Source organism: Salvelinus sp. IW2-2015, linkage group LG2 (assembly GCF_002910315.2).
Source record: "Salvelinus sp. IW2-2015 linkage group LG2, ASM291031v2, whole genome shotgun sequence".
NCBI classification, from domain to species: domain Eukaryota; kingdom Metazoa; phylum Chordata; class Actinopteri; order Salmoniformes; family Salmonidae; genus Salvelinus; species Salvelinus sp. IW2-2015.
The window spans coordinates 29,557,493-29,568,904 of NC_036839.1; the positions used below are offsets into that span (position 1 = coordinate 29,557,493).

Sequence of the window (11,412 nt, forward strand, 5' to 3'; positions counted from 1 at the left end):
CCTCCCAGCCCTCCCGCTCCAACTCCGATGGAGTTGGGAGGAGCTGCATCTAGGGGGGCCAGAGGAGGTGGCTCCTCTTGCACCTACTGTGGCCGGAGAGGACACACTTCGGACCGGTGCTGGAGAGTCCATCTGGGAGTCGAGATGGCAGGCGGAATACTCCTCGGCCACCCCAGGTGAGTAGGCACAAGACTCACCCAGAGCTCCCTGTTGGTCACATGTTTTGGTTATTTTTTCCCTGCGTTTTCCCCTCTCTTCAGCATAAGGCACTAGTCGACTCAGGCGCAGCTGGGAGTTTTATGGATCGCGGACTCGCCCGTAAGTTGGGTATATCCGCTAGTGCAGATAGACCCACCTTTCCCCGTGCACTCCTTAGATAGCCGACCGTTAGGGTCAGGGCTGGTCAGGGAGGCCACGATTCCGCTGGACATGGTAACACAGGGGGATCATATGGAACAGATCAGTTTTTACCTTATTGATTCACCTGGGTTTCCAGTGGTGTTGGGGGTTCCCTGGCTAGCCATTCACAATCCTCTCATTTCCTGGAGAAGGGAGCTCTTCAGGGGTGGTCAGATGAGTGTTCAGGTAGGTGTGTGGGAGTTTCCATCGGTGCCACATCGGTGGAGAGTCCAGACCAGGTTTCCACTGTGCGCATTCCCCAGAATATGCCGATTTGGCTATCGTTTTAGTAAGAAAGAAGCGACCAAATTACCACCTCATCGACGGTGGGATTGCGTGATAAACCTCCAGGAGAACGCTGCACTTCCCAGGAGTCACGTGTACCCATTGTCCCAGGAGGAGACGTTGGCTATGGAGACATATGTCACGGAAGCTCTGAGACAAGGGTTCATTCGGCCCTCCATGTCACCCGCCCTCCTCGAGTTTCTTTTTTGTGAGAAAAAAGGAGGGAGGACGGCGTCCGTGCATTGATATTCGAGGTCTAAATTCAATCACAGTGGGATTTAGTTATCCGCTACCTCTCATCGCTACGGCGATGGAATCATTTCACGGAGCGCGTTTTTTCACAAAACTGGACCTCAGGAGCGCGGTATAATCTGGTGCGTATTCGGGGAGGAGACGAGTGGAAAACAGCGTTTAGTACCACATCAGGCCACTATGAGTACCTCGTCATGCCGTATGGGTTGAAGAATGCCAGCCGTCTTCCAATCCTTTGTAGATGAGATTCTCAGGGACATGCAGGGGCAGGGTGTGGTAGTATATATTGATGACATCTTGATCTATTCTGCCACACGCGCCGCGCATGTCTCCCTGGTGCGCAGGGTGCTTGGGCGACTGCTGGAGCATGACCTATACGTCAAGGCTGAGAAATGTGTGTTCTCCAAACCAGCCATTTCCTTCCTGGGTTATCGCATTTCCACCTCGGGGGTGGTGATGGAGTGGACCGCGGTTAACGCCGTGCGAAATTGGCCGACTCCGACCACGGTAAAGGAGGTGCAGCGTGTTTTTAGGGTTGCCAATTACTACCGGAGGTTTATCCGGGGGCTTTGGTCAAGTGGCGGCGCCCATTACCTCACTGCTGAAGGGGGGGCCGGTGCGTCTACGGTGGTCGGCCGAGGCAGATGGAGCCTTCAACCAGTTGAAGGCAAGGTTTACTGAGGCTCCCGTGTTGGCGCATCCGGACCCTTCGTTAGCGTTCATAGTGGAGGTGGATGCGTCCGAGGCTGGTGTTGAGCGCTGCTATCACAGCGCTCGGGCACGCCACCGAAGCTCCGTCCCTGTGCTTTCTTTTCTAAGAAGCTGGGTCCGGGCGAGGGAACTATGATGTGGGGACCGGGAGTTACTAGCTATGGTAAAAGCCCTGAAGGTGGTGGAGACACTGGCTTGAGGGGGCTAAATACCCTTTCTCATCTGGACTGACCACCGCAATCTGGAGTATATCCGAGCGGCGAAGAGACTGAATCCGCGTCAAGCTAGGTGGGCCATGTTCTTTACCCGTTTTAGATTCACGATCTCTTATCGTCCAGGTTCCCTCAACACTAGGGCCGACGCGCTGTCCCGTCTCTATGACACGGATGACCGGCCCATCGATCCGACCCCCATCCTTTCCAGCCTCTTGTCTGGTGGCCCCGGTGGTATGGGAGGTGGACGCGGACATCGAGCGGGCGTTGAGGGTAGAACCTGCGCCTTCCCAGTGTCCGACTGGCCTGAGGTACGTACCGCTTGGTGTCCGTGATCGATTGATTCGGTGGGCTCACACACTACCTTCTTCGGGTCATCCGGGGATTGAGAGGACAGTGCGTGGTCTTAGGGGGAAATACTGGTGGCCCACCTTGGCTAAGGACGTGAGACTCTATGTCTCCTCCTGCTCGGTATGCGCACAGAGTAAGGCTCCTAGGCACCTGCCGAGAGGAAGTTACAACCCCTCCCGGTTCCACAACGGCCATGGTCTCATCTATCGGTAGATTTTCTGACTGATCTTCCCCACTCAGGGGAACACTACCGTTCTGGTCGTTGTGGATCGGTTTTCTAAGTCCTGTCGTCTCCTTCCATTGCCTGGTCTCCCTACGCCCTACAGACTGCGGAGGCTCTATTTACCCACGTCTTCCGGCACTACGGGGTGCCGGAGGACATCGTATCTGATCGAGGTCCCCAGTTCACGTCCCGGGTGTGGAGGGCGTTTATGGAGCGTCTGGGGGTCTCGGTCAGCCTTACCTCTGGGTATCACCCCGAAAGTAATGGGCAGGTGGAAAGAGTGAACCAGGAAGTGGGTAGGTTTCTGAGGTCGTATTGCCAGGACCGGCCAGGAGAATGGGCGAGGTACGTCCCGTGGGCAGAGTTGGCCCAGAACTCACTCCGCCACTCCTCAACTAACATGTCGCCATTTGAATGCGTACTGGGGTACCAGCCGGTCCTGGCTCCGTGGCATCAGAGCCAGACCGAGGCTCCTGCGGTGGAGGAGTGGGTACAGCGCTCTAGGGAGACCTGGCGGGCAGTCCAGGACTCTCTCAGGCAGGCCAGTGAACGGCAGAAGAAGAGCGCTGACCGCCACCGCAGTGAGGCCCCTGTGTTCGCACCAGGGGACAGGGTCTGGCTCTCGACCCGAAACCTGCCCCTCCGCCTGCCCTGCCGGAAGCTGGGGCCGCAGTGTGTGGGGCCATTTAAAGTCCTGAGGAGGATAAACGAGGTGTGTTATAGATTGCAACTCCCTCTTTACTATCGTATTAACCCTCGTTTCATGTGTCTCTCCTCAGGCCGGTGGGTAGCTGGTCCCCTTCAGGAAGGTGAGGTACCGGAGGTCCCTCCACCCCTCTGGACATCGAGGGGTCCCCGGCGTACACAGTACGAGCTATTCTGGACTCGAGACGCCGGGTGAGGGGCCTGCAGTACCTCGTTGACTGGGAGGGGTACGGTCCGGAGGAGAGGTGCTGGGTACCGAGAAGGGACATTTTTAGATCCTTCCCTCTTGGTTGATTTCCACCGCCGCCACCCGGATTGCCCTGCGCCTCGCCCTCCGGGTCGTCCTCGAGGCCGGGGTCGGCGCACTGCGGGAGCCGCGCGTCAGAGGGGGGGTACTGTCACGAATCCCGCCGAAGATGGTGCCTCTTCCTCTGCGGGCGGTGCTCGGCGGTCGTCGTCACCGGCCTACTAGCTGCCATCGATTCTCTTCTTTTTGTTTCTGTTAGTTTGGGCTGATTGGGTGCACCTGTTTTGAGTTTAGTTTTGTGGGTAGGCTATTTAAGGGCAGTAGGCCCGCTGGCTTTTGTGCGGGCTTGTTATTCTGTTTGTGGTGTTTGTATTTCGTGTGGATTTTGTCCTTGTTTATTTGTGGACTGGATGTTGACGCGCCCTTTTGTTATGTGGTCGTAGCCGTCTCGTTTATATTCTATTTGGAATATTAAAGTATATCCACTTGCTCGAAGCTACCCTGCTCTCTGGCGCCTGACTCCTTCATTCACCATTGGAAACGTAACAATATGTACATAAAGGCAGGGTAAAGTGACTAGACATCAGGATAGATAATAATAAGGTATTTGAGGTAGATATGTACATGAAGGCAGGGTAAAGTGACTAGGCATCAGGATAGATAATAATAAGGTATTGAGGTAGATATGTACATAAAGGCAGGGTAAAGTGACTAGGCATCAGGATAGATAATAATAAGGTATTTGAGGTAGATTGTACATAAAGGCAGGGTAAAGTGACTAGACATCAGGATAGATAATAATAAGGTATTTGAGTAGATATGTACATGAAGGCAGGGTAAAGTGACTAGGCATCAGGATAGATAATAATAAGGTATTTGAGGTAGATATGTACAAAAGGCAGGTAAAGTGACTAGGCATCAGGATAGATAATAATAAGGTATTTGAGGTAGATATGTACATAAAGCAGGGTAAAGTGACTAGGCATCAGGATAGATAATAATAAGGTATTTGAGGTAGATATGTACATAAAGGCAGGGTAAAGTGACTAGGCATCAGGATAGATAATAATAAGGTATTTGAGGTAGATATGTACATGAAGGCAGGGTAAAGTGACTAGGGCATCAGGATAGATAATAATAAGGTATTTGAGGTAGATATGTACATAAAGGCAGGGTAAAGTGACTAGGCATCAGGATAGATAATAATAAGGTATTTGAGGTAGATATGTACATAAAGGCAGGGTAAAGTGACTAGGCATCAGGATAGATAATAATAAGGTATTTGAGGTAGATATGTACATAAAGGCAGGGTAAAGTGACTAGGCATCAGGATAGATAATAATAAGGTATTTGAGGTAGATATGTACATAAAGGCAGGGTAAAGTGACTAGGCATCAGGCTAGATAATAATAAGGTATTTGAGGTAGATATGTACATAAAGGCAGGGTAAAGTGACTAGGCATCAGGATAGATAATAATAAGGTATTTGAGGTAGATATGTACATAAAGGCAGGGTAAAGTGACTAGGCATCAGGACAGATAATAATAAGGTATTTGAGGTAGATATGTACATAAAGGCAGGGTAAAGTGACTAGGCATCAGGATAGATAATAATAGGTATTTGAGGTAGATATGTACATAAGGCAGGGTAAAATGACTAGGCATCAGGATAGATAATAATAAGGTATGAGGTAGATATGTACATAAAGGCAGGGTAAAGTGACTAGGCATCAGGATAGATAATAATAAGGTATGAGGTAGATATGTACATAAAGGCAGGGTAAAGTGACTAGGCATCAGAGAGATAATAATAAGGTATTTGAGGTAGATATGTACATAAAGGCAGGGTAAAATGACTAGGCATCAGGATAGATAATAATAAAGGTATGAGGTAGATATGTACATAAAGGCAGGTAAAGTTGACTAGGCATCAGGATAGATAATAATAAGGTATGAGGTAGATATGTACATAAAGGCAGGGTAAAGTGACTAGGCATCAGGATAGATAATAATAAGAGTAAAATAAAGAACAAAGTAGCAGCAGCATATGATAGTGTGAGTGTGAAAGTGTTTGTGCGTATGTAGTGTATGTGAATGTGTGGGGTTTTTGTATGAGAGTGTCAGTGTAGTGTGTGTGTGTATATAGTGTACAATAATAACCCAACACTACCCCAACCTACCAGGAGAATAGAGCTTTCATTGGCCCAGAGAGGAAGAGCAAGGAAATAGTCGTTTCAGAGCAGTCGTTTCGGATGTATAACCCACCCCAACCCCAAAAATGAGTTTAAGTCTCATCCTTCTTCCAAGCAAAGTCATGAACGTGTAATAAAACGAGGGAGTATTTCATTTCTTTCGGATCAGGATGCGAAGGAATTAACTGGGCCAAACAAGTTTCACAATGACATGTCCAGGAGTGGAATGTTAACTTTCAATTGACTGATTTCCTCATATGAACTGTAACTCAGTCAAATCTTTGAAATGGTGGCATGTTGCGTTTATATTTCTGTTCAGTATACTTGCAAATGGGAGGTTATAAATCATTGAATATGTTACCCATGCCTAAAGTGATGGGATCTTAATTCCCTGTCTATTTCCTGCTCCGAACCCCAAAATGTCAGTCAGTGTCAGGCCAGTTGCACCTCCTCCCTGAGGGTATTAGGGTCTCTGCATCTAACTGTGTTGCTGTGGGGATGAAAGCCATAGTGAATGGCTCCAGATGCATCTGTCCCTCTCTCTCCCAAATGCAGTTATTGGCCGCTAATGATAATAGTGCTGACTGAATCTGTGAGGGGAAATTGCAGGGTTTATATGTCCTGGTGGGCAGACAGTGGCGATATGAGGGCTATTGCATTAATAATGCAAGAGGATCCTGCCCTGGTGGCTTGATTTACGGTTGGAATGAGCAACAGGTTGACTATGATTGTTGACTTTTTTTACTTTTTGATAATACTGGTACAATCTTGAAGCGCCACGTTGCTCTGGTTTAGGCAGAGACAATCTGTAGAAAATTACTTTGAAATCTCAAGAAATGGAACACACACAAACACACAAACCACACACCAAAATAACTTCTCTCTGTGTCTCTCTGTAGGTATCTCCATGCCCATCCCTGTCCTAGGCCTGCGGGACCACACAAAGGTATTTAAAGATGGCAGCTGCCTGCTGACAGATGACAGTTTCGTCCTAGTAGGCTCCTTCGTGGCCTTCTTCGTCCCCCTCACCATCATGGTGGTCACCTACTTCCTCACCATCAGCGCCCTGCAGAATGAGGCTACCCTCTGCCTGGACCAGCTGGTGCCCAGGCCCAAGTGGAGTGCCACCCTGACCCTGGGATTCTTCCCACAGTCCTCGCTCTCCTCAGAGAAGCTCTTCTTCAGGCGTTCGCTCAGCCGCGACACGAGAGGGGTGGGAGGAGGGGTTGGCGGGGCTGGGGTGGACCCGCGGTACGGGCGTCGTACCATGCAGTCAATTAGCAATGAGCAGAAGGCCACCAAGGTCCTGGGTGTGGTCTTCTTCTTGTTCGTGGTCATGTGGTGTCCCTTCTTCATCACCAATGTGCTGGCAGTGGTGTGCAACCCCATGAACTGTGACCCCTGGGTGATGGGGGGGCTGCTGAATGTGTTCGTGTGGGTGGGATACCTCTCCTCAGCCGTCAATCCTCTGGTATACACTCTGTTCAACAAAACGTACCGTGCAGCCTTCTCCCGCTACGTACGCTGCCAGTACAGCCCGGAGAGGAAGCCTCTACAGCTCATGTTGGTTAACACCATCCCTCCACTGGCCTACAACTCCACCCACCTGCCCATGGAGGAAATGGGGTCCCTCAGGAATGGGGCCCACAGTGGTGGAGGACCAAATCAAACTCAGACAACGACAAGGCACCCAGGGACCAAGATGAGAGCATCAGCTGTGTGTGAGGCTGTGAGCCTGTGAGGACTGAATTGCCCATAATCCTAGTGAGATGTGCTGTGTTTTGATCACGATCTCGCCTTGTTTTTGGAAGGAAACCTTGGGAACGGAGGTTCCTGTGCTGGAATGTGTTCAGTAGCTCTGTGGTGAGACTCATGCAAGAGAGGAATATGTGAAGCGAGAGGGTCTGTCCACGCGCGAATACAGTGATAAGCTGTAGGAAGCAGGAAGTACAGAGAGAGGAAAAGACACAACCTGCCTCACAAACACTTAAACTAGTAACACCAGAAGAGAACAACTGAGCTAAAGCAAAATTATCAGCAATAGCCAGGGGCCACGAGGGGATACATTTCCCCAAAATGTTCATACACATAGCCGGGATACCAGACTGTTTAGCTAACATTCCACTCCTTGTGTGCCAAAGATGTTTCACAATGACACATCAAGGAGTGGATTATTAACTAAACAGACTAGTACCTAAGCTACAGTGGCTTGCGAAAGTATTCACCCCTTTGGCATTTTTCCTATTTTGTTACCTTACAACCTGGAATTTAAATAGATGTTTTGGGGGTTTGTATCATTTGATTTACACAACATGCCTACCACTTTGAAGATGCAAAATCTTTTTTCTTGTGAAACAAACAAGAAATAAGACAAAAAAAAMKGAAAACTTGAGCGTGCATAACTATTTACCCCCCCAAAGTCAATACTTTGTAGAGCCACCTTTTGGAGCAATTACAGCTGCAAGTCTCTTGGGGTATGTCTCTATAAGCTTGGCACATCTAGCCACTGGGATTTTTGCCCATTGTTCAAAGAAAAACTGCTCCAGCTCCTTCAAGTTGGATGGGTTCCACTGGTGTACAGCAATCTTTAAGTCATACCACAGATTTTCAATTGGAATGAGGTCTGGGCTTTGACTAGGCCATTCCAAGACATTTAAATGTTTCCCCTTAAACCAATCAGGTGTTGCTTTAGCAGTATGCTTAGGGTCATTGTCCTGCTGGAAGGTGAACCTCCGTCCCAGTCTCAAATCTCTTGAAGACTGAAACAGGTTTCCCTCAAGAATTTCCCTGTATTTAGCGACATCCTTCAATTCTGACCAGTTTCCCAGTCCCTGCCGATGAAAAACATACCCACAGCACGATGCTGCCACCACCATGCTTCACTGTGGGGATGGTATTCTCGGGGTGATGAGAGGTGTTGGGTTTGTGCCAGACATAGCGTTTTCCTTGATGGCCAAAAAGCTCAATTTTAGTCTCATCTAAGCCGAGTACCTTCTTCCATATGTTTGGGGAGTCTCCCACATGCCTTTTGGCGAACACCAAATGTGTTTGCTTATTTTTTTCTTTAAGCAATGGCTTTTTTCTGGCCACACTTCCATAAAGCCCAGCTCTGTGGAGTGTACGGCTTAAAGTGGTCCTATGGACAGATACTACAATCTCCGCTGTGGAGCTTTGCAGCTCCTTCAGGGACATCTTTGGTCTGTTTGTTGCCTCTCTGATTAATGCCCTCCTTGCCTGGTCCACGAGTGTTGGTGGGCGGCCCTCTCTTGGCAGGTTTGTTGTGGTGCCATATTCTTTCCATTTTTTAAAATAATGGATTTAATGGTGCTCTGTGAGATGTTCAAAGTTTCGTATATTTCTTTATAACCCAACCCTGATCTGTACTTCTCCACAACTTTGTCCCTGACATGTTTAGAGAGCTCCTTGGTCTTCATGGTGCCGCTTGCTTGGTGGTGCCTTTTGCCTAGTGGTGTTGCAGACTCTGGGGCCTTTCAGAACAGGTGTATGTATACTGAGATCATGTGACAGATCATGTGCCACTTAGATTGCACACAGGTGGACTTTATTTAACTAATTATGTGACTTCTGAAGGTAATTGGTTACACCAGATCTTATTTACGGGTTTCAAAGCAAAGGGGGTGAATACTTATACACGCACCACTTTTCCGTTATTATTTTTTTATACAAGTAATTTTTTAAATTTCACTTCACCAATTTGGACTATTTTGTGTATGTCCATTACATGAAATCCAAATAGAAATAAATTTAAATTACAGGTTGTAATGCAACAAAATAGGAAAAATGTCAAGGGGGGTGAATACATTTGTAAGGCACTGTATCATACACCATATACAAATATATATTTGTGTAAATACATTGTGCCCATCCGTAAATAAATGTGTGTATTTTTGTTGTCGTTACCTGAAGATACGGAGCTAATTTTTGCGTTTTCTTGTGTTTTCTTCATGCAGTATAAAGATACAGAATTGTGTATTGGTGGGATGTAGGCTAATGAAGATGTACACTACCATTCAAAAGTTTGGGGTCACTTAGAAATGTCCTTGTTTTTGAAAAGAAAAGCTAACTTTTTGTCCATTAAAATAACATCAAATTGATCAGAAATACAGTGTAGACATTGTTAATGATGTAAATGACTAYTGTAGCTGGAAACGGCTGATTCTTTATGGAATATCTACATAGGCGTACAGAGGCCCATTATCAGCAACCATCACGCCTGTGTTCCAATGACACGTTGTGTTAGCTAATCCAAGTCTATCATTTTAAAAGGCTATTATGTTAGCTCGGTTGAAAACTGTTGTTCTGTTTAAAGAAGCAATAAACCTGGCCTTCTTTAGACTAGTTGAGTATGTGTAGCATCAGCATTTGTGGGTTCGATTACAAGCTCAAAATGGGCAGGAACAAAGATCTTTCTTCTGAAACTCGTCAGTCTATTCTTGTTCTGAGAAATGAAGGCTATTCCATGCGAGAAATTGCCAAGAAACTGAAGATCTCGTACAATGCTGTGTACTACTCCCTTCACAGAACAGCGCAAACTGACTCTAACCAGAATAGAAAGAGGAGTGGGAGGCCCTGGTGCACAACTAAGCAAGAGGACAAGTACATTAGAATGTGTAGTTTGAGAAACAGATGCCTCACAAGTCCTCAACTGGCAGCTTCATTAAATAGTACCCGCAAAACACCCGTCTCAACGTCAACAGTGAAGAGGGGACTCCCGGATACTGGCCTTCTTGGCAGAGTTCCTCTGTCCAGTATCTGTGTTCTTATTGGCCAGTCTGAGATATGGCTTTTTCTTTGCAACTCTGCCTAGAAGACCAGCATCCCGGAGTCGCCTATTCACTTTGTTTCTGGTCATTTTGAGCCTGTAATCGAACCCACAAATGCTGAYGCTCCAGGTACTCAACTAGTCTAAAGAAGTTTTATTGCTTCTTTAATCAGAACAACAGTTTTCAGCTGTGCTAACACAATTGCAAAAGGGTTTTCTAATGATCAATTAGCCTTTTAAAATGATAACTGGATTAGCAAACACAACGTGCTATTGGAACACAGGAGTGATGGTTGCTGATAATGGGCCTCTGTACGCCTATGTAGATATTCCATTAAAARATCTGCCGTTTCCAGCTACAATAGTCATTTACAACATTAACAATGTCTGCACTGTATTTCTGATCAATTTGATGTTATTTTAATGGACAAAAAATGTCCTTTTTCTTTCAAAAACAAAGACATTTCTAGGTGACATCAAACTTTTGAATGGTAGTGTAAATGTTGACAGATTCCTAGACATAGCTCAGGGGGCTAAAGGACCTTCCTTTTAAAGGCGTGGGACTCATTTGCACTAAGTGTTGTTGTACCTATGGTTGATGTGATCTGTTATAACCCCTCCCTCTTTTTCATAGGGAACCCACCATCGCCACTCTACCACCAGTTCCTCTGATCTCAACCCTACTCAAGCATTGAACTGATGCTTCTTTTTGAAACATAGACAATGTTGATGTTGCCTGGGTAACCCCTTTAACTCCGACGGAGAAAGTTCTGTGTATTTGATGGAGTCTATTTTTCTTCTTGACACAAATGAGAATTTCTTTTTTCCGATCAAAGTAAAATTGAAATTGATTCCTTTATGAGTGTGTGGGGGTCCTTTCAGGGTGTACGTCTGACTGGTCAAAGCAGACCTGTTTTTTTTWAACTGCAGACCAAGGAGAAGCAAAGTGTCTACGTGTGTGGGCAATGTTAATTTTCGTCAYGTAAAAATGAACATCTCTTTTAGGAGTTTTATCCCCCAACTCTCAGGGGATAAAACTTGTTATTCGATAA

At 46.9% G+C, this 11,412-nt stretch overlaps 1 protein-coding gene across 1 annotated transcript in view; it reads left to right on the forward strand.

The window, feature by feature from the left end:
• Positions 1 to 11,179, forward strand: part of LOC111971421 (5-hydroxytryptamine receptor 2A-like) — a 58,309-nt gene extending 47,130 nt beyond the window's left edge. The window contains exon 3 of the mRNA XM_070448328.1: positions 6,477 to 11,179. Within this exon, the coding sequence (XP_070304429.1) occupies positions 6,477 to 7,318 (842 nt within the window). The 3' untranslated portion in view covers positions 7,319 to 11,179. The remainder of the gene's footprint in view (positions 1 to 6,476) is intronic.
• Positions 11,180 to 11,412: the final 233 nt, after the last annotated feature.